Source organism: Leishmania braziliensis, chromosome 17 (genome assembly GCF_000002845.2).
Source record: "Leishmania braziliensis MHOM/BR/75/M2904 complete genome, chromosome 17".
Lineage (NCBI taxonomy): Eukaryota > Euglenozoa > Kinetoplastea > Trypanosomatida > Trypanosomatidae > Leishmania > Leishmania braziliensis.
Window position 1 is genome coordinate 474,079 of NC_009309.2, and position 23,489 is coordinate 497,567.

The window sequence follows — 23,489 nt, forward strand, 5'->3', positions numbered from 1 at the left end:
CACCTTCTTCCTCCCTTCATTCCACCACTGGTGCGCAAGAGACTGTGTGTTTGTCTCCCCACATGTGCTCTGTCTGTGTGACGGCACTGCTCCTGTGCCTACTCTCTCTTCTCCTTCCTTACGACGGACAAGGGGAGATGGGGGGCACAGATGTAGGGAGAGGGGGGAGGTGCATCAATGCACCACTTGTGCATGGTTGTGCGCGAGGCGGGGCGGGATAGTAAGAGGGAGAGGGTGTAAGCTGCGCCGTCGGTTCTCGTTCCACACGCTGGGTTACATGACTCAGGATGGAGCGGCAGATGTGCACGCACACCCATACACGGGTAATATGGGCCGAACCAGGCATACCCCATTCTCTTGCTACCCCGCCCCGCCCCATTTGCTTTTCTGTCCCCCGCTCTAGGGTTAACGGCTTGCTTCGGTGTGAGGGTTGTACGGTGCTTACCAGCGGCAATCCGCGAGTAAGCAAGGGATACATATCCACGCTCAGGCGTGCGCCTCTGATGCGGTAGTTGGTGCTCCTCTCACGATTCTTCAGCTCTTCGTTTGCTCTTTGCTGCCTTCCTTCTCCACATCGCTTTGGCTGCAGCGGCCCCCCAAAAACTTCAAGCGTAACGCCCCCCCTCCCCTCCCCTTTTCGCTCTGTGCTGCGTCTACGGACGCCTACACGACGACATCCAGAACACATCACCGGCCATACCTCAGAAGACACGTGCAAGAAAAAGCACAGCCAGTGTGCACGGGAGTAGGGACATCATCTCTATAGGGACGTGGGGGTAGGCAGCATGAGCGGGGTCCGAGTAGCCGCCTTTGGCAAGTACTTCACCATTGGTGCACTCTGCGCGGTGCTCGTGTGTGCACGGCACAACGCCTTCCTTGTTGCTGTCGACTCACTGAAGTTCCAGCATACCTGCGAGGCTGTGGCGCGCTACGCGGATGAGGCGAGTGCGTTGGAGGAGTACGTGGAGTCGCAGGGGCTCTCTATCGCCAAGATCCAGTCGAGCATGAACCTCCCATGGCCAGTGACGGCGAAGTAAAGGCGGACCGTACAGAAAGAGGACGAATGTAGGCGGAGGCGCATAAGAGAGCCTCTGGCCAATTCAGTGTTTGCTCGTCTGCCTCTTTCCCTCTCTTGCACAACTCCCCGCCTACTCCTTTTATCCTCCGCATCATCGCTCTCACACAACCTCTCACGCACAGAGCAATGCGTGCGCGGACAGCTGCATCACGCCTCCCCTACTTCCAGGACCGAAACCGAAACGCGACTCCGGCAGGGGGGGGGCGGCGGCGGCGGACCCTTGCCTTCTCTTACTAAGGCGATGACACTCAGACTTGTGCAGTTCCAGGAGCACGATCAATACTGCAGTGCTGATGGTAATGATGGCCCCATCTCCCTCCCTCACTCCGCTCGATTCTCCTGACGCGTCGCTTCTACACAGAATACCGCTCTTCTTGTGTGTGTGTGTGTGTGTGTGTGTGTGTGTGTGTGTGTGTGTGTGTGTGTGTGAGTGTGTGATGATGGAGGGAGCAGAAAAAGAGCGAAACACGAAAGACGAGCGCTGCTGTGTCTGCAGCACCACATTCCCTTCTCCAAAGGATCCCTGCTATGTCCTCACTTTCTCGACTCTCATTTTTTCTTTCGTTGCTGTCTTCCTCCCTGTTCTCCTCGGCGCTTACTCCGGCGCGGCTCTCCTCTACACGCACGCCTGCATTCTCATCCCGACCATAACAGTGCGTCGCATCTGTGCTTTCAGTGAGTAAACTCTTCTTGCGTTAGCCCGTTTACTCTCCACCACAGACCCCCCCCTCTCCCTTGCTCCACATCTTTGTAGCGTCACTGCATTAGCCACTTCATTGCCATCATCCCCTCTTTCTCGCTGCGTTTGGGTTCTCGAGAATTTTTTTTTTTATTGTACGCGTGTCTGTGATGGTGTCAGTGAGTCTCGCCGCCCTAAGACGATCGCACGCACCGGCCGATGGATATAGAAGAAAAACCGCTAGTGGGAACGGGCAGTCGCACAGGGTATACACACCTCACACAACCCTATAGGGTTAAGCTCTCTTGGCAGAAACTCACCTGCTCCACTGGCAGAGCACGGGTCTTATCCACATAACGATATCGTATTATGTTCATCACTCTTCTTGTGAGTACCTCTGCCCGTGTGTTGTATCGACTGCTCGCTACGACGCACTGCGCGTCTCTCTCTCTCTCTCTGGTTTGCTGCTGCTGCTGCTCGTGACGTGGTGTGTGTGTGTGTGTGTGTGGCCTCTTTCCCTTTCGCCTTTTTTGTTCTTCCCTTTTCTCAGTTCGCCCCCCTTCGCCCCGGTCTTGTGAGTCCTCCCGACACCCCCCCTTTTTTTTGGGTTTGTTTTTGTCTGTTTTGTTGTTTCGCTGAGCCTCGCAGCCTTACGGGGGCATCCGGTGGTGCACCGGCTGACGCGTGTCACCAGTGTTGCCGTTGGCAGCATTTCTCTCTTCTCTTTTCCGTTTACTCCCCTCTTTTTGTCTCTCGGTGCTCGGCAGGCGACCCTTTGATTTAATCGCACCCCCCGTCCTCGTCGTTTTTTTTCTTCGCCTTCTCCTGTGGTTACCGCGAAGCGCGTGCGTGCGCGACGCTTTTCACGGTGCTGTGACTCTCGCATATGGTGATCCCCCGTAGGATACTCTCCTCAGCACCGCCATCTATCTCTTTCTCAGCATTATGACGTCGCGCCTTGAGCACATTACGACTCACTTTTTCAACCTCCCAGCCGTGCAGGATGAGTCGACGTATGGCGCCATACGGCCAGCACAGGAGCTGACGAGCTCCACTGCGCTTGCCGCAGAGGCCGCATGTGTCCATAGAAGCACTGGCGGCCCACTGGATGGGTCCAGGCTGATGGCAACCATACGTTGCGGTGGTGGAGCCGGCGAAGGAGGGCACCTTTACCCTGCGGCTGCAACTGGGCGGCGCTTCTCTTCATGTTCTTCCACCATCACCTTGACGCCGCCTCTGTCGCCTGGCTCACCTACGTCGCCAATGGCGTCGCGATGGTCTACCTTTTCGGTCTCACCTAGCAGCAGCAGCGGTGGGCCTCGAAGTTGGACTGCCCTCGCAAGGGCGAGGCGAGCGCTGGAAGACACCACCTTGGGCTCCCCATCATCACCAACGCTGCCGAGCGCGGGGGTCGGTGCAGAGGCCTTTGGTGCCGAGGCTGCATTGCCGTCGTTGCCAACGTGGAGTACTGAAGCGCGCCCCTGGCTTATGAGCACGAGAGGTGGAGTGGCTGAGAGAGAAGCGGCAAGCGGGGGGGCGACCATGGTTGGATCGCATCATACTTCCCTGCGTGTCAGTGCCGCGGGCCACCGCGGCGCCCCGTGCGGCACTGCTGGATCCATGTCACCGGTGGGGGGGCCTTTCTCTTTAGGCCGCGGGGGCTCTACTGAGACCTCCATGAGACACGATCGCAGTGGCGGCGGCGTCCCGGCTGGAGGGAGCGTGCTGGACGGTGAGGATGTTGTCGGTGCGGGAGGGGGTCTGCACTCCGCCCACGCTGATTTCGCCACCACGCTAGTAACCGAGGCAGACGGTGACCTTCTCGTGTCGCCGTTGATGCACTTCTTGGAGGATGAAGAGATGTTGCGCTATGTTGCTGGGCTGCTGGACCGCCGTCGTCTTGACGAGGTCGCATCTGCTGTGGAGGCTTTCGAGCACACTTTGGCAGGGGACCTGTCGGGGCCTTCCAACGGGCTGAGTCGTGCGGTGATCCTTCAGCGCGACTACGTGCTTAGCGCTCACCAAAGTAGGTCCCTTCATGTGCTTATGAGGTCGAGCAGTGGCGCGCAGAGCCCGATGTGCCGCCACCGTGCGTACGCTTCCACGCCTGTGTTTGCAGGCGCTGTCACAGGATGTGCGATGGTAGGCGCGGTGGCCGGCAGCGACGTTGGGATATCTGCGCAGGGCCGTGACTGCTCTCGTGCCGCTCCTCATGGTTCGCATCTCCACTCAGGCGGTGACAAGGAGACCGCAGCAGCGGCGATGAGATCAGCGAACCCAGGCAACATTGACACAGGCTCGCCCACTTCCTCAACAGCGGCAACGGCCTCCTCGTTATATCTGACGTCTTTGACGACACCTCTGTGTGACGCCGGCGGCGGTGGTGCAGCAATGACTCATCAGTCCGCTGCGCAGCAGCGTAGCGGCCCGTTGCGCAGCTCCCTTGACGCAGCAGGGCCAGGCGGCTCTGCCTCGGCCGCGGCTGCGGCGTTGCAAGGGATGGAGGATGGGCCAGAGGGGCACGCTGCCAGCACCGCCGAGGCCGCGGTGGCCTCCGCGCCGCCGCCGATCGACTTGAGGGGTTTCTGTCTCGCCGTGCGCCACAACGTGTTCGCCAACTACCGCACTCTGCCTGTGCACTGTGCGCAGCGGTTTTATGAGCAGCTACCGGTGCGGTACCGCGCTGGTCTTGACGCAATTTCGGCCGAGGTGCTTCAGCAGCAACAGCAGCGTGACCAGCGGCAGGGCAGCGCCGACGTGGTCAGCGCCAGCGATGGGGCTGCCAATATTGCAGCAGCGACAAGCATCGGCGGCGGAGGCACTGCGAGCGTGAGCCACCCTCGCAGCCGGCGCACGGAAGGGTCTTCGGCAGGCATGCCAGCAGCTTCGCCAGGCGCCACAGGCCACGTCGCGGAGGGCTATCATGACCCCGTCACCTTCATTGGCATGGGCTACTACGGCACTGGGGGTCGTGGCGGTGGATGGCCAACCACTATGAACCTCTCTGGGAGCATCGGTGCAACATCGACGTCGACAACTCCGGCTGTGAGCCCCGGCTGGTTAAGCAGCGGTGGAAGCATGCGCCCCGATACGACAGTGTTTCCTTCGCTTCCCTTACGCGCCATGGAAGAGCGAGCGGCAGCGGCGATGGCGTTTCCTGGGTCGGCCACCACAATCCCCACGGCACGAGACGCCGCTGCAGCGGGGCTGCCGGTCCCCTCACTGCCGTCGTCGTCACCGACGTCTGCGGTGACCACGACATCGGCCACGGTGTACGACGCAGCCGCAGGGACAGGGCTTGTCTCCAGGGCGGCACTGCTGCATCACGTCCAGCATACCATTCAAGCCTTCATCGCGCGTGGGGAGCGGGATGTGGCGCTGCACTATATCATGGCCACCGCCCCCTACCGCTTCCCTGGCATGACGGACAGTGACCGTGTACTAGCATTCTTCAACCAGATTCGCCTCTTCCTTCCGTCCCCGCGCTTTAGCATTGTCATGCTGGCGATGGAGGCATGGCGCTCCCTATACCGACCGAGTGTCGGCGCAGGGGCAGCGGACTATACGCACATGACACACGAGCTTCTGGCGCTGATAGAGACGTACCTCTGTTATGGGCGCACGTACGCCGAGTACGTCTCAGGGCTGCTCATGCTGCGAGCGGTGTTGGCGCTGGCCATGGAAAACAGTACTCTGTACAATCTCACGGCGGCGGTGCTGCTGCAGCACAGGTCTCTTCTGCAAGGCCGCTTGCCCACCTTCCTGCTCGCAGTTTGGCTGATTCTGATGGAATTTTACACTATTGACGACACCGTTCTGCCACCACGACGAGTGTTGCGCGACCTCGCCGCTAACGCCATGCAAGATCTCTTCACAGTCGCCCTGGAGCTGCACATGGTGCTGCTCGTGCAGAACGTCATTGCCAACGCTGTGAACATCTTTTTCGCAGGCCCGCAGCCGCAACCGCAACTTTGTCTCTCTCCGCTAATCCCCGTGTGGCCCGGTGAGGCCGCTGTTTCGCCGGAGGTGAGCCACCATTCTGGTGCTAAGGTGAGCAACAACAGCAGTAGCAGCCTTCTCAATCTCAACACCACGGCGACACTACAGCCGCCGCATCGCTTGCCTGGAGCTGGTGCGGCCTCGGTGGCGACGACTGCTTGTGTCTCTGTCGACCCAACCGAGACCAGCCTATCGGCGCTGCAAACGGTAGCTACCACATCCGCATCACCGGCTGTACGGACGCCAACGTTCTCCTACCGCACCACCGCAAAGTCGATGTGGAGCTCTGTGAAGCGTGCTGCACGGCGCCTCGCCCATTCAACATTGGTGACGTCGCTGTCACCAGCGCTTGCCACTATTGCGACTGTCGACGGCCGCCGCGACGCGGTTGAAGCTGCTGGGGCGACATGCAATGGACTCGGTGGTGCGTCGGGGGGGCCGTTTGCGCCACCCGCTTCGGATCTCCCTGGAGGGACGGCGTCAGGGCGCCCCCTAGCCACGCACAGCCGCCCGTCGCCGCCTCTGCTGATTGAAGTGGTCGACGACGTTTTCTGTGAGTCGATGGAAACTGACTCGGTAGAGCACGCGGAGGCGGCTGTGCGCTTGATGGGCAGTGGGTCGCAGCATGTGCAGCTCTCAACAGCCTCGACAGCTGCTGGCTGTCACGGGCTCGCGCAGAGCAGCAGCTCACCCTCTTCCCAGATTGCTCTCCAGGCCGCCGTCACGATCGCTACCGCAGGCGGAGGTTGTGCTACCATGTCGTCACCGTTGCACGCACTTAGGCAGCCCAGTGCAACCAGTTCACCACTGCTACATCCGGCGTCGTGGGCGCAGCGTCGACACCAGCGACGCAACTTCAGCGCCGCAGCTGCCGCGGCCACGACGCTGGGGCTGGAGTCGCCGTCAGCGTTCAGCGACGTGCTGTGGGACGACGTTCCCCTCGATGGCGCGATACTCAGCCGGGACGCGCTCTGGACATTACCGCTGGCGCGCGCTCTCCGTGCTGCTGGCCGGCCCCAGACGTTAGAGGCCACTGTGGCGGCGTCAACGCTCACTCTGGGAGCATTTCTGTGTGCGTGGCGTATTGCAGGTTTCTCAGAGGAAACGACTTCTGACCAAGTGGGGAGCCACGCATTGCGGCAGTCGAACGCAACGACTACGGTGACTGAGGCCTCACTTAGCTTCAACCCCGCCGAGGCCTCCACCCTCCCATCCGGCGTGGCACCCATACCGCGCCACATTGACCTCGCGTCGTGTGGAATCGGACTGGGCGACGCTGACTCATTCACCGAGGGTGTTGTTCTTCCACTCTTGACGCTGGATAGCCTCGTCACGGTTGCGGACTCTGGCGTCCAGGCGGGTCGTCGAGACTCTCTTGCCGAGCCAGCCTCGCTGCCGCACCTGCCACCAGTGGCTGGTGGCTCGGCAGCGATGCCATGTGGTGTCAGCGCCGCCAGTGGAGCCATTGGGGCCTCTACAGGTGATCTGGACAAGTCGGTATCGATGTTGTCAGCGACGATGGCTGCTCTCGCTACCCGCACCGGGGCGCCGCGGCGCCGAGGAATGCTGCTGGCATCAACCGCCACCGATGCGGACCCCGAGTGGCAGAGTGTGGAGAGCGCTGCGACAAACGTCTTCGTACCTCCTGTGGCGGGTGTGGCGCCCTCTCTCTCGGTGGCCTCAGGTACCGCGACAAGGGCGGCAGGGGGTGAGGTTTCGACTGCCACTCCCGCTCTGGTTACCGACACGGCGACACTGCTTGCGGTGTCGCCGCTACTGGGGCCAAGAGCAGGGCCGTCACTCTATGTGGGACATGCTCCATCAGCCACAGCTGCAGCGGGTGGCAGCGATGGCGACCACACGAGTGCGGGTGGTGTGACACCACCAGGGGTGTCACGGGCTGCATCCACCGCAGCACCAACACCGGACTCCGTCTTCTTTCATGACAGTCACTGGATGGGTGGAGGCCTGCAGGGCGCAGCCAGCCTTGCGGCGTCAGCGACGGCATCAAGACGCCAGAGCGGACTCCCCACTACCATGCCGACGCCGACAACGGAGTCGTGCAGGCCACGTGTTTCCCCTACAGCCGCGGCGGACATTAGCGCCACTGACCGTTCGGACCCACTGGTGGGCGCGCGCGGTTGTGACAATACGCCGCTGGTCCCGATGGCAGCACCGACGCCTGCTGTATCTTCTGGTACGGCGAATGTTCAGCTGTACGCGGAAGGAGCAGCCGCGCAGACGCCGTCTCTCGATTTTTTCTTGCCCTCTCGGGTCGCGGCACGAGTGTTGGAGCGCTGTGTGCGTCCATGCTGGGACGCCGCAGGCTCTACCGCACTGTCGTCGACACCAGACGGTGCGAGGGGGGCAACGAGGCACACAGGCTCCGTGGCAGTAAGCAAGGAAACAGAAGTCCTCCTCACCAGCGTGGTGCCACTCCTATCGCAGTACTACGTGGGCGCGCTCTCCGCCAGCGTTGTGACGGTGGCGACGCAAGTGCTCGTGAACCGTGCCATCCAAGCAGTAAAGTCCTTGTCGAAGGAATTACTTGATGGCAGCTACCGCCTCGGGGCCAATAGTCATGGCGGCGCACATACAGAAGCGATATCGAACGCAAACTTAGGCACCCCTCCGCCCTCTTCCTCAGCATCGCTCAAGTGTGACGTTGCCCCACGTTCATTACCCATCGGCGGCTCTCTCCATGGCCCTGAGTTACCGCCAGCATCGCCGCAGGTGGCAGCGTCAGCTGCTACCACTGCTGCTGTAGCCACCACACCTACTCCCTTAACGCCATGTGCCTCGCCTTTTTCGGCATGGCAGGCAGAGGATAGCGCCCGCATGGACGGAACAGAGTTGCTGAACGCAGTTCTTTTCACAACCACCGTGGCGGGGCGCTATCCTGCTGTGTACGAGCGTATCGTACGCCAGAGGCTTTACCCATTACTCCACCGTACATTGCTGCTGCATAACTCCGCCGTCGAGGAGCCTCAGCTGTGGCTTTCCATGCCCCTCTCCTCCGCAGCGGTGGGAGCGTACTTCAACGGCGGTGCCCGAGCGGCTGCAGTGCAGTCCCTGGTACCGCAGCGCCAGCGGTCTAGTTCGCTGCCCTTATCTCCTGTCGCTACCGCTGCTGTGGAGGACGAGGCCATTATCCAGCGAATGCGTCTGATCACCGCCCGATCCATGTATCAGCGCCTCGCAATGCCGGCGCTAGTTCTCCTTTCGCACAACATGCCCGATGATGCGTGTGCACGGCGGTGCTACCCACTGGTGTTGCGGCTGGCGCAGCTGGGACTGCGACGACCCTTCTCGATGGCATCCGTCACTACAGCATTGTGCATCTGTGCTGTGTACCCGCCCCTCTCCCGCGTGTGCCAGTCCGAGCTGGCGCGGGCCATGGCCGTCGTGCTGACAGCCCCAGACGACGGGCTCAGTGACGGAGACAACGACTGTGCCGACAACGCCACGGCGAGAACGGCGTCGCGGGAGACAGAGGCGGGTGGTGTAAGGCAGGCTCATTACTCTCGTCGAGGACCACCGCAAGCTCAGCCCGAAGAGGTCCAGCGAGGGACTCGCGAGGAGGGGGTCGTTACGAGCAAGCCAGTTGAGGCGACTCGGGGTGCAGCGCAGTCGCCTACATCTCTCCCAGTATCTGCAGCAGCAGCAGCGTCTCAAGGATTGCTACCCTGCCTCTCCTCGCGTCGCGCCGCCGGGGGAGCGGCCCATCCGATGTGGAGGAGTCCGATGAACTTCCAACTCTTCTTCCCTTTCTCTTCAACGAATGTAGGGCAACTGCGCCTCCCTGCGGCGTCGGTGCGAGCTGCACGGCGCCGGCAGGCAGTGCAGACGCGCCTCATCAAGTACCACTGCTTCCGTGCGATGAGTCTTTTTTCCAGCAGCTGGGAGGGCACCACCCTCTTCTTCCTGGAGGTGTGCCTTCCGTACCTGCGGCACCCAGATGCGCAGCTGCGGCTGGCGTGTATGCAGTGCTGCATGCGCTGGTTGCTGTCGGACTGCTGGCGCTCGCCGAACCAGGCAGTGCTGCATCACCACGCCGCCACGCCGGCCGTCAGCGCGGGCGATACTGCTGCAGCTCCGTCGACAGCACTGACGTCGTACCGCGGAAGCGTGTCGGCTGCCGTCACTCGTGCTGCAGTACGTGACCCGCGCACTACCGCAAGCGGTGGGGGCGTCGCCAAGGGTTGTGTACACGGGGCAGCCGCGCTGCAGTGTCTCACAACCCTTAGCGCGCCGGCTGTGACACAGACAGGACAGGCCTGCAAGCCCTATCATGCGCTGCCTTCTCAGACAGCAGCGGGCCTTTGGAGTGGCAGCCCGTCGACGTTGGACGAGGGAGCGGCGGCGGTGGCAGCCCCCATTGCCACAACGCGAGCGCTAACGATGTCAATGGGCACTGTGCAGCATCATGGACGCACACACGTGAACGCTCTGCGAGAGGTGGTGCACCACTTGGTGGAGCTCGCTGTGTGCGATCCGGAGCCGCTCATCCGGAAGTGTGCCCTTGAGAGTCTCTCGCCGGAGACTTATCCTCTCCTCTATCCCCACGAGCCCTTCGTGCATCAGCTGTTCGTTGTGCTGTGGGATGGCTACATGCCCAATCGAAGCAAAGCGGCCCAGCTGCTCTGCGCCCTGGCGCCGCTGAACCCGCCCTCTATCTTTCCCCGCCTTCGCCAGGTGCTGATCCAATACACCGATGACTTGACGAGTAGCATTGCGCGGTTGGCAGCTCCTTCCACGCGTGCAAAGCCAGCCGTGGCGCCCCTGCAGACAACCCCATCCGGGTTCATCCATGAGGACGCGCTCTTCGTGTTATCTCAGGTTTCCTCCCGGATGAAGCAGTCAACGCATCTCTACTTGCCGCAGCTGCTGTCGATCGTGTCGTCGGTGCTGCGCAGTGCGTCGTCACCGCGCGGATCGGTGTTGCGGGCGTTGCATTTCCTCGTCGCCTTGCGTGAGGACAGCACCGAGGAGCAGTCAGCGCTCTTTTCTCCCTTTTTCGACCTCGTTGCGCAGCAGCTGATCGACAGCGACGGCGACACCGCACGGCTGCTGGCGACGGTGGCAGCACTGCAGAGCCTGCTGCAGCAGTTCACCGGCTCAGCGCGCTGCTCGTCACAAATCCTACCGAAGGTGGTGGAGTACCTGCACTCGCTGCTGTATCGCAAGCCATCTGTTATGAAGGAGTTCACCATGGCTGTGCTGCAGCTTCTAGGCACAATCAGCGGCATTGAGCCCTGGGACGCGGATGCGGCGCCGCGCGCACCAGCGCTACTGCGACGACCGCAGAACCGTTACGCCTTACCACCGCTCTCCTCGTCGACTGGTGTGCTGGGTTGTGGCCGAGCCGCCCGCTCACAGTGGCTCGACAGAGACGAGAGGGCCGACAGCGCTGCCGAGGCGCTCGCGCAGCTGCAGAAGGCCGACCGCTTTGCACCGTTCACGGCGCAGGTGTGGTGCGACGCGGTTCTGCGGGCGCTACTGTGCACTGTCTCTGCATACGTGAATGGGACGATGAGCCAGACACAAGGAGGCCTGTGCGCGTGTCTGGCCACCATCATGAATATCTTGACAAACACCGTGGCCATTCACCATCTCGAGCTCTACCTGCCGACGGTGCTGACGCTTGTAATCGACCTCCTCGAGAAGCAGCAGACGCGGTCGCGCGACATCGAGACAGCGTATGGCGTGCCGGCGCACAAACCTCATTCGAGCATCGCCACCGGAACGGACCGCGGGGAGGGTGCGGCGACGGCAGTGTGGCTCACGGAGGCAGCGCAGATCAGCGACTCCTCTGAGGCGATACGGCTGCTCTTCTTGCGGAGCCTGTTCGACCTGGTCCTTGTCGCCGGCCGCCGCATTGGTCCGATGTACCCGCTGCTAAATGTGTTTCTACGCCGCAGCTGGAAGACGATGTCGCCGCGCAGCCTTGTACAGTGCTGTGAGGTGCTTGATGCCCTGTGTTGGGCAGTGCCGGACTTGCTGCGCGATGACTGCGACGTGTGGATCCCATCGCTGCTAGAGGCGCTGATTCAGTACGACACGCTGGTGGTGACGCATGGCCACGCCCATGAGGGGCCTCCAGACAATGCGCCGGCTGCCGCTAATGCATTGAATGGTGCTATGGGAAGCAGCGCAGCCGCCGGAGCCGCTGTTACTCCTACAGAGGGTGGGGCAGAGGCCCCAGCAGCTCTGGCCAACCCATCGCAGAACTTCTCGGCGTCGGCGAGCTGTACGAACCCTGTGCGACATGGGAGCGTCGCTACTGATGCAAACGATAGTACCAGCCCACTGAAGAGGCTCACACCACCGCCATTGCTGCACAACGTGGTAGCTGTTAATGGTGACGAGTCGGCACCGTGGGGTCAGCAGCTGAAGCTCGTCTATCGAGCCTTGACCCTGTGCCTCACATCGTTGCAGCCACTTGTGCCACAGCTGGTGAAACGGCTCGTGGCGCTGAGTTTGTCGGAGTGCCTGAAGTCGTCGCACGTGCCGCGCCGCGACGCGGTGCGGCACACCGCAGCGCCGACGGCAACAGCCGCTCCAACGGATAGCCGCACAGGGCAGTGCAGCGGCTTAGACGCTGAGCACAGCGCCACGCTCGCTGCATCGACGTTCTCCCCGTTGCACAGCTTTTGGCCAGCCACGGGTATCACCCCGGCGTCGGGTGTTTTTGATCTTATGGCGGACCCGCACGAGGAGCTGATCTCCTTCGTGAACGCGTGTGTCTGCACACCGCTGCTCGAATATATGGTGCACAGTAACCTCTCCACCATCTCCATGAAGCTCGTCAAAAACTTGCTCGCACGCCTGGAGTCACTGAGCGCCGTCCACGAGGAGGCGCTGCTGCGGTTATGGGGCGCCATGGGCCGGCACTCCGCGTCGCTGCTGTCGCAAACCGATGGCAGCAGCGGCCTGTCCGGGCTGCCCGATTTAACGAGCGGCACTGCTGCCTGTCCGGATGGCGGGGTTTGCTCGCTAGCTGCGCCGGCGCGCGCGCAGCTGGAGGTGAAGTTACGCGAGGTGCGAGAGCAGCTACATGTGCAGCGAGCTCGGCAGCACGAGGAGGATAGCGGCTCGGCGAACATCAGTGGCTGCAGTGCTGGTGTCTTCCCCTCGCTGACCGCCTTTTACGCAGTGCCGCGATCGGCAAGCGAGGCGCTGTGGTTCAACAACGCTGCTCTCAGTCGCATGTGGGTTCAAAGCGCCGACCGTGCGGTGACGGTGCGGCGCTACTTTCCGTTCGACGCGGTGCACACCTCCTGGGAAACCGAGGGGGAAGTACAGCTTCTGGGGTGCTTGCTTGTGTCGGCTGCGTGGCACCACCCACCGTCGACGACTGCGTTCGCGACGACGTTGCACACGTACTTTGCGCAGCGCTTTGGTCCTGACAGCGTTGCCGTGGCGTACGTGCGCTGTATCTGCTCTAGCTACTACGACCTCTGCATGCCACTCACATCTGAGCATGGTGAGGGGATGGCGGTTAAATGGGCTCTGCAGCAGCAGCAGCAGCAGCGAGTTGCAATCACAAGCTCTGGCAGTGATGTTGGTACCGAAAGCGACAACTCGCCCACCGCTGCGACACAGTCGACTATGATGTCCGGACCGGGGCTCTATAATGCCGTTGGCCAAGTTACGCAAGCGGGCAGTACCGACGCCATTCTCCGTCACCGGTGCTCTCCCCTCACCCAAACAGCTGCGGCAATGACGCCTGGGGAAAAGAGCGCCGCTACCCCGCCGAGTGGTGGTGCCGTGTTGTCGGGATCGTTTGGCATAGGTCGCAGGCGCGTCGTCAGTTCGGAGAACATACCGGCTCTTACCATCGGGGAAGAAAGAGGTGCATTAATGCCCTCCGTCGCTGCGATGGCCTTCGCTGGTGCCTCACGTACGCACGTGACGGTTCGAGGGGCTCAAAGCAGCAGCGCAGCAGCCTTGCCCGGCTCGATCCCGGCCAACACCTTTACCTCGTGCGGAGACAACTCGATCAACATCGCGTTAGGGCGCCCCATGACGGCGTATCCGAGCATGGACCACCTCGACAGCAGCAGCGATGGACCACGGTCAGCTGAGATGAACACGACGGTGGGCTTCTCAGACCACGATGAGGATCCAGACGACAACGGGCGAATGTGGACTCATTCGCACTCTAGACGCCTCACGAGAAGCAGCAATGGTAGCACGATGCCACACTGGCCGCACGCCAGCTATCAGCTGCAGCCGCAGGCGCAGTACCCGTTGCCGATTGGGACGGCCTCCTCGACGCCCTTTTGTGGCCCGAACTCCCTCCCTCGCACCGTTACGGCACGCAGCACCAATGGGGCAGAGACGTCGCCGTTGACGTTGCATGACCCCAGCCCCATGACGATCACCCTGCCCATCCCCGTCGAGATGGGAGGCGGCGGTGCCTCATTCGACAACTACGTGAATACCTCGGTACCCGCGGGTGCGCCTGCCCTCCGCAGCGGAAGCGGCAGTGGCTCCTCGTTCTACCCTGGGAGCTTCTTCGCAAGCGCCGTTGTCGCGGAGGGACGGGCTAGCGGCGACGACAGCAGACATAGTGACGTCATGAACTGCAGTCCTCACCGCCACCATCCACACGCCTCGCTGGACGCGGGTGGCGGAGGGTCATCAGTAGACATGGAGGTGGCCTACTGGCGTGGCAGCAACGAGGCGATGCTGCCTACCCACACGCCGGTAGGCAGCGGCACTGGAGTGAGGCTTACAACCCCCATATATCGATACTTTCAGCTTCCCCATCCGCAGTCGTTTCCGGCAGGACAGTCGTACTACCCCCGTCCCATCAGCAGCGGCACCTTGCCGAGTGTGACCCTTGGTCAGCAGCCAGCAGCTTCACCGTCAGTCAGTGCGGGGATGCTTACGGTGGGTTCTTTCACCGCCGCCTCGATCGGCCACCGCAGGAGCTTGCTCGGACTTTCTGCTTCGGTCTTCGGCTCTGCCGGTAGCGCTGGTGGAGGGGCATCTGGAGCGGCTGGCGGGCCCGGCGGGATGCCGCCACGATGGCGCTTCGCGTCAATCGCAGCGTCTGTCAGTACCAACGATAGGGCGTCTCCGAACAGCTCTACGATGCCGCCGTCTGCTGGTGGTGGTGGTGCTGCCGGTGCCGCTCTCCATCCTTTCGCTGTTCTTTCCAATGATGTCACAGCGGTGCCGCCGCCGCCGCCGAGGCCGAAGCCTCTCTCGCCTCTCTTTTTGGAGGCGGGTGGCACATCGGCTGTGGCTCTACCAGTTGCAACCGGCGCGGCGCGTTCGACGCCGCCCATGGCTAGGCACCCGCCACCGCTGAACACAGAGGTGTGCTTCACAGCAACCGCGCAGTCGTCTTCTGCGACTACGCACATGAGCCGTGACGCCCCGACCTATCCGTTTGCCGAGGCTGTTTCTGATAAGGTCAGGAAAGAAGCGACCGCAGCAGCGACGTCCCCGTGCGTGGCGAGTGGGATGTCGGAAGCATGTGTGGCTATCGCGTCAGCGCACGAGGCTGGCGAGGTGGCGCACCACAACTCACTCATTGCGTACTTTGAGCTTCATCGATATCTTTCCGGACACGAGTGGCGCTCGTGGTGGGAGCAGTTCTGTCTCTACATGCTGCAGTGCAGTTCAGACTACTGCATTCAAGCCTGTGAACCCTTTGCGCGCGAGCACCACACCGCCTTCTATTCGGAGCTGCTACCCTTGGCTCTCTTGTCCACGCTCCCGTCCTGCACTGTGGCGGAGCTCGTCGGGTGGCTTCGGGCGCTGCGCGACTTCTATGCCTTCCACACCGACCCGCGCGCACCTGTACCGCAGCAGGTCGCCACCGGGGTGGCCCGTATGGCGCACGACCTCCGTCTCTACCACCACACATTTTTTCCGCCAGGGGTGGTGTCGCGGGTCGTGGACGTCTGGCTGCCGGACAGTGTCGTGGCGGAGCTTGCCAATCGCTCCCTCAACCCCCCACTGCGCATCCTGTACCTGGAGCAGGACTTAGCCCGCTCCTTCTCCTGGGGATGTGCGGCGCTGCTCATGGTGTCTGCCGATGACTTGGCCAGCGCGGCGGAGCAGACGCTATTCGTGCAAGACCCGCGCTTCCAGCGGTGGCTCAGTGAGGTGGCGGCGACGACCTCAGAGTCGCGGAGCAGGGGCACAGCGGCAGTTGGGCTACCAGGACGGCGACATCACAGCTGCAAGACTGCGAGGTCTGCGGCAGCGGTTGCTAAGTCGCCCTTGTCGTCGGCCATTGACATCCTGCCTCCGTCGGCGCTGGAGCTGCTTGGCTTCCACCGCGCAGCCGCACTCCAGTATGTGCGGTTGTACGAGGAGCAGCAGACGAGCGAGCACTGTGACAGTCACCGCGGCGCGGTAGCAAAAGGGGACGAAGCCGCGGAGGGTACGCCAGCGCTAGCGTCGAAGGGCATGGCGACTCGTCACCACTCAAGCGCCGCTGCTGCTGGGTTGATTGTCGGGGCAATGCGTTGTCACATCTGCCTGTTCGACTTCGAGGCGGTGCTGCGACTCTGGGATGCCGCTAAGGGCAAGGGCGCTGCCGACACGGCCACATCGATGACGAGCTCGCCTCCGCCTGTAGTTACTTGCGGTGAGGGGTCCGACAGCGACAGCGGCTCAGCCGTGGTGCGAGATGGCGCCAAACGGATTAGCTCATGTGTGCTGAGTTCTATGACAGCGCAGTATGCAGTGATGTCAGCCCAGGCTCTTTCTCGCTGGGACTACGTTCAGGAAGCCGCCTACTACGCCTTTGGCCGCGGTAGCGGTGGTGGCCTTCCCTGGCCCACCGGTGCGCCACACGCTGCGCAGGGACACCAGCACAAGTCGTGCGGGTCTGCAACACATTCTGGCGTGACGGCACGCGACCAGAGGCCGCCGCAGCCGCCAGGAAGCCCTCGAGGGTGGTCTGAGGATGTGGGGGAGGAAGGGCACCCCCAGGGATCACCGGACGACAGCCTCTTGTTCGACTTACCGTCTGCCCCTGGCGGCACGGTCGCGCTCCGAGCGGCAGATTACACCCGTGAGTCGCTCCTGCAGAGGCAGATGGAGGTGTTCGTTGGCGCAGCGCTCGTGGCGGCGCACGATTACGACGGCGCAAGACGGGCCTTGGCTGCCGTCCGCGACGGCTTACGCGACTCCTACGCTGTCTTCCACACCGATAACGATCGCGTGAAGCTCGAGTGGAGCAGCATCTTCCAACAGCTATCCGACCTGGAGGAAGGCATGCACGCGCTGGAGCAGGTGCCGGCAGCTCAGGAGGGGATGGCTACCGTTTCAGCAAGCTCAGAGACCGGTAACACATCTGCGGCGTGGCTCGGCTCGGGATCGCCAGCTCTGGATCGCGAGATCAACGGTAAGCTCTTTCCCGAGGCGACGGTGCGGCGTCTGCGCAACATCGCGTGCAGGCCTGTTTCGGACACCACCACGATTCTGCAGCGCTTTATGATCATCGCCGTCCGCAGCGCCATCGCCCCTGTTACCTGGCAGCTTGACAACGTCCTCGCCTTGGGGGAGCGACTCGAGAAAGCGGGTCAACCCATGCGCGCTGTGCAAGTCCTGCACCACTACGCTAGTCTACCTACCGTCGCCATGTCCTTCACGGCCGCGGCGGTGGAGTTCAAGCAGCAACTAAATCTGGAGATGCTGCGCCGCCTGATTCGCAACTTACCTGGCGAGAAGGACCTACGCGAAGTGTATGCCTGCGTGCAGACAGTGCTGCGACACGACTTGTGGCTGACACGTCGCGCCGCCATGCGGCGGGTGAGTGTGGTACCGCCCACCTCCCCATTTTTAGCGTCATGGTGCGCCACAGATGCGTTCTTGTCGCCGCTGCGAACTCAGCTTGAGATGGATAGTGCCATGCTCACTGTACCGGAGCTCGGTGCGTCGCTGACGCATTACCAGGTGGATTTACTGCTGCTAAATATGGCATGCCGGCGTCGCCTGACCCAAGTGCTGTTGCATCGCGCGCAGCTCCCACACCGGCCCTCAGTGGCTATTGTCAATTCGGCCATGTCAGACACGGTATGGCACTCCACCAACACGCTCGCTTTCCCCATCGGTGTTGGTAGGCCCCCTCGATGCAACAAAGCGGATATCATCGAGAGCGAGAAGGTCGTTGACGTGGAGTTCCATTCCCCAGCAAGCTTGTCCATGACGCACAAGCTTAGCGACTTTCCAGCGACGGCTGCGCCTTCGTTGTCTGACCGGAGTGGCAGTGCTTCCGCAGCAGCAACGGGCCGCACCAGCGACGATGCGAGCTGCCCCCACGATTCCGCAGAGAGCCCGTGTGTAGGCAGAAGAGGTACTCCACAGGTGCGGGAGCGACGCGCTAAGAGTGTGGAGGCAGCGACTACCCCAATGGAGGAGACAGCGGAGAAGGAGGAAAGCTACCTGTTGCCAGAAAGCCTGGCAGGGAGGACTGCGCTGTTTGCCGAGTACTACCTGCTCGAGCACGCTGTCGCAGTCACCCACTACGTGCCATCCGTATGGAGGGAGTTTGGGCTTGTCTTGTTTGACATCTGTCTGGCTATTCACGCTGAGTGGAAGTCGACGGGGGACGAGGAGACAAAACAGAACTTTCTGATGCAGTCCGCTAAGGCAATTCATGGCTTACAGTTTGCAGCGCAGCTCTGGCGTAGTCGATCAGAGTCGGTCTTCAGCCGCGGTATCGGCCCCTTCCCCTCCACAATGCTGCGTCGCCACGGGCACGCCCGGACGGCGTTGCCATCGACCCACTTGCTCTTAAAGGCGCTGCACCTGGCAGTCATGTGCGAGGTCATTGTACAGGACGACGCGAGGGCTGCCGCAGCGAGTGCAAAAGCCGCAACAAATGTGGCAGCCAAAACGGCGGCGGTGCCTTCAAGTCTGTCGCTCTTTTCTTTGCCTCCATCCTCGTCAGCGACACGGTCGTCCTCGATGAGTGCCGGCAGCACGACTGTGAAGGACGCAGCGGAGGGGAAGGCGGAGGATGGCACAGGAGGCGACGGCGGCGGCACCATTAGCTCATCCACTACTTCCTGGTCCTTGTCTACGAGTCAGCGCACAGAGAAGCTTCAAGCAGGCATGTGTGATGCGGAGGGGATGGACACGGAGACCAGTAGGGACCTGAGGGCCACCAAGAAGAGTTTCAACACATCAGAACGGTCTTCTCCAGAGTTAGCTGCGCAGCCACAGTCGACAGCTGCTGTCGCCGTGACCCAACAACAGCAGGGTGGCTTTGCCTGCCTGGACTTCTCCCCTGCCTCGTACGTGCAGTGGGCCGCCGTCTCCCCGTTCCTGCTCGCAGCCGCTACTCATCACCGCAGCCTGTACGAGGCGGTTCGAGACATGTGCGTGCAGTCGCGCGACATGCTGCGCCAGCTGGTGTTTCCACTCATCGCAATGTTCGAGCACGGATGTGAGGCCATGCTCGCGCAGCAAGTCAGCCAACCGTGCAGTGACCGAGTCACCACTAATGAAGAGGCGCCTACGAGAACGGTAGCGATGGCGACAGTTTCGAGCCGGCTCCCCTGCGCCTTTGCTGGCTCTGTGAGTGAAGGACAGGAGGGTGAGCGACAGGAGCAGTGGGGAGGATTTAACGCTTCTTCACGAGTGTTGGAGAGCGAGAGCGACGACAAGCGAGTCAGTGGCGTCGGCTGCACCACCTTCACTGATGCGTCGTCGCTGATGGACCACCCAGGGGAGGCGAGGAGTGACGCCAGCGATCCCAGTCTGATCGCGATGCGCGCGGCATCGACTTCGGTGATGGATGTGGCCGACAGACGGCACAAGGGGAAGCATAGAGTTGTCGGCAGGGCTTTGTCAACCCCGTTGCTGCCCCTCCATCCCGCTACCCCCGATGCAGACACGACCCCGCTCGGTGGCCCAACCCCGTCTTATAGGGCGTTGGCGTCGGCGTCGCACCACCTTGTGTCTCCACTGGTGCGACCGCTTGAGGTGGAGGAGCGAATGGTGCACTCGTCGCTACTTGCCGACGCGGCAGCCGCCAGTCCTGGCCATCGGCGACTCATCCAAGAGGCCTTGCAGATGCGCAACTTTGTACAGGGGTCGTGGGAGGTGCTAACGGCGACACCACGAAGGCGCAGCTCGATGGGGGCAGGGCCAGGGCAGGACAGTGCAGACGCTTTGTGGACGTCGTTGGGTGCTGCTGAGGGAGCACCGCCTTCAGCACAACGCGCTCGTGAGGAGGCGAGTGATGGAGGTACTTTGCATAGAACCGCCAGTCGCAAAGGCGCTGCCTCGGGATGCATTACAATCGATGGCACGACTGGCACGCATGGAGAGATGGAGCTGCTCTTGGACGGTTTCTGCCCCTTGCCTGTGCCATTGTGGCTGCTTCCCAGCGTGTTTGGAGTGGGGTTGATGTCAGGGGACACTGGTGGCAGCAGTACACACAACAACACCAGTGGAGATGAGGGTGTAAGTGACGGAAAAGTCTACTCCAGCGGTGTCAGCGCCGGACCAGATGCGGCGGCTCGAGGCCGCCCGCACAGCGGGCAATCGGCCGAGCTGAATGCGCCTGCTGCCGCTGCACCTGTCACACAGACGGCCGGATACCGCGGGATGCAAGGGGTCGATGGTAGCAGTGGAGAGGCAGCCCTGCCTCGGTCGTCTGCGACCGGCCTGCCAGCTTCAGCTGCAACTGCCCACGGCCAGCGTGCCGCGCGTAGCACCGCTACGTTCGCCGTCAACTTTGCACCTGCGACGGTGCCCACCATAATGTATGCACGGAGGTACGCTGTCCCGCAGCCGGCCCCCCATTGCCCATACGAGGAGGTCATCTTTGTGGTGCTGTCGGACGGCTTGGTGTGCCGCTTCCGCCATGCAGCCCCAGCGACGATTACTAATATTGGAGAGGTACACGAGTGTGACACGTCATGTGGCGCAGCGGACTTGGCTGGTGTGCCGCTAGGTCAATTGGGGAGAAGCGGTGCTGCTTCGACTGACGCTGCTGCGAGCGATGTCCTCACACCCAGTGCACACACTGGGGCAGGCCGGTACGTGCTTCCCGACGCCTTGATGGAGCAGGTCGTCTCCTTACTCCTCGGTCACCTTCCCTTGACACATCTCCAGCGACCGTTTGTGTTGCCGCTCGCGGTGCAGGATTGCATGACGATGCTGCCAGAGCACGGAACGTTGCCGCTTATCCTCGGAGCCGCGACAGCTGCGGCAGTGCGGTCGGATGACCCACAGGGGTGGCGGCATGACATGGCGCTGCTACTCGCCCAGCCGTCTGACGCAACTCGTACGCCGCCGTCACTGTACCACCTCATGGACGACTACACAGTCCACCTCCGCGTGCGGGAGATGGCTCTGGCAGCGCAGGAGGCTGCGGAGGCCTACCCCGCGCTCGATATGGACGCAATTCGGATTGCCGCAGAGACGGGCCGGCGCCCCGGCGTGTCGGCAGACAGTACCTACCCGTTCAACTGGGCCTACGGGTATCCGGTGAGCGCCCCCCTGACTGACGAGGCGGCGTCCGCACTGACGAACTCACACACGTACTGCGACCTCGTGCAACGGCGCCGCCTGAATGAGGAGCGCTTTGACCAGCTTGTCGCCGCGGCCTACGATGACGGCTTCGTTGGGCCACTCATCGTGTTTCTTCAAGACATGCTCGCCGCCCGACCGCCTCCGCCGCCCCCGCCTGCTCCAGCGGCACAAACTGAGGAGGTGTCGCAATCCATCACCTCGGCGGGCACTGCGGCGACGACGACATCCGCTTTTTCGGCCTCCTCGCTCGCACCAGCGCCTCAGCCTTTCCGTTCGCCAGAGGAGACATTCTCGCTGCAGCAGCGTCTCTACGCGTATGCGGCTATGCTGCCTCGCCCAGAGGCGCACTTGCGCAGTCTCCTGGCAGCTGTTTTAGCAGCTGTCGCAGTCAGCGAGGATACCTTGACGAATACATCATTGCCACCCTCGCCTTCGTCATCGTCGTCGCCTGCAGGGGTGTCTGTCTTCAACCGGAAGAAGCATCACTCTGGTCACCGACTGGCCGGCACTGCCACGCCTGCTACTCACGTCTCGGCACGTGGCTTGCAGGAATGTCGGCTCGCTCTCTTCCGCTTAGAGAGCGCTCGTTGTAGGCTCGCCTTGAATGATGCGTTTAGCGCCGACAGCAGCAACGCCAGCCACTGGCTCGAGGCGCGCCGCACGTATGCGAAAGAGCTGTCCGAGTGGAGTGTGATTGAGTACCTCCTGGACATACACACCCGCGAATGTGGCACGGTGCTTGTGAACACTTACAATGGTCATGTGGCGGTACACGCCCTGGGGCGGTACTGCCTTCAGCCGCCGCCACGGCAGAGTCGCGTTGTATGCGCAAAACAAGCACCGACATATGCGGCTCACATCGCCCCTCTTGTCGCGAGCCCGTTCCCGACGCATGACGCAACGCTGTTCCGCTTGACCCCGGTGTTGGTGGCTGGCCTCCCCTTGCAGAGTCCCCACGCCGCTTTCCAGCACCACGCCAGCTCCGTACTCTACGAAATATTTCAGTACGTGCGGGATTTGACTGGCATTTCCACCTACGGGGTCGACCCCGTGACGGCGTTAGCGCATGCCGTGCCTTCGTCACCGTCGCACACCTCCTCGACCGGCGCGTCACTCTCGCCATGTACACCTACAGACTTCTCGACTACCGCGAGCGGTGACGTCAGCGCTGCTCTGCCGAGTCGTTATGCGGGACTTCGACCAGAGAGCGGTTCTGCATGTGCATCGGGATCGGCGAACGCCGGTGTCACCACGGAAGGCGCCGCGAAGCGGAGCGCTGCCACCACGCTACGACGCGCCAACGCAAAGGCCGCTGTTGCACCGGAAAGCAAGCAGCACGAGGCCCCGCCGCCACTCGAGTCACTGGTCCGTGTCCCCACCACCGCAGCCTCCACCGCACCCTCTTCCGCCTTCGGTGTCTCTCCTGTACGTGGAGCGGCGCAGCTTCGCCCAACTTCGCCGCTCGGCGATGCCGCCGACACTGTAACGCTGCCTCCGCCGCCACACTGCTTTGACTCTAGCTCTTTCCGGTTGAAGCTATCGTACGATGCGCTGCTCATCCTGCACGAAGAGTCCGAGCGCAGTGGGCGGGTAGCCATGCTGAGCTTGTTACGCACCCAGCGGGAGGCTACGCAGGCGGAGTGGCTGCGCATGGCACCAGCAACTCCGTACCAGGATCGAGACAAAGATAACGCTGTGGAGGCAGCGATACCGGCCGCAAGCCACGACGCAGTGGGGGAAGGGACGGAGAGGATTCCGGCGTCCGCTGCATTCAATACCGGTGACTGCAATGACGACGATGATGACAGCGCTCCGCGCTTGGGGTCTGCATTTGAGCTTGTTGCCACCATGATCGCGGCGGCCACGGATGAGGAGCACCTGCTTGGGGTCGACAGTGTGTGCCCCCACACGTGGCAGCGGTGGGCACCGCAGTGGTAGCGCATTTTACACGGGCGATGGCCGCGAGGGCCCTTGTGGTTGTTCCTTGCTTCTGTGTCGCTGTACACGTGTATACGCATTTCTCGCGAAGAGCAGTGCTGCAGCTGCCCTTCCACGCCTCTATTCACGTGCGTCATCGTGAACCTCAGTCACATGAAGCCGGCGGAAAAAAAGCAAACTGAAGGCAGCGACGAGGCCGGGATTAACCTTCCCCTCCGCTCTCCCTCTCCAACCCTCAATGCGCCGCAGCGGCGTTGGCGCACGGCACGAGGATGCTGG

General features: G+C 62.2%; 1 protein-coding gene across 1 annotated transcript; it reads left to right on the plus strand.

Annotated features, from left to right (window-relative positions):
* Window positions 1–3,434: 3,434 nt before the first annotated feature.
* LBRM_17_1100 (conserved hypothetical protein) lies at window positions 3,435–23,210 on the plus strand (the record flags this gene model as incomplete). The annotated part of the gene is made up of 1 exon (XM_001563827.2): window positions 3,435–23,210. The coding sequence occupies one exon, from the start codon at window positions 3,435–3,437 to the stop codon at window positions 23,208–23,210; it is 19,776 nt and encodes a 6,591-aa protein (XP_001563877.2).
* Window positions 23,211–23,489: the final 279 nt, after the last annotated feature.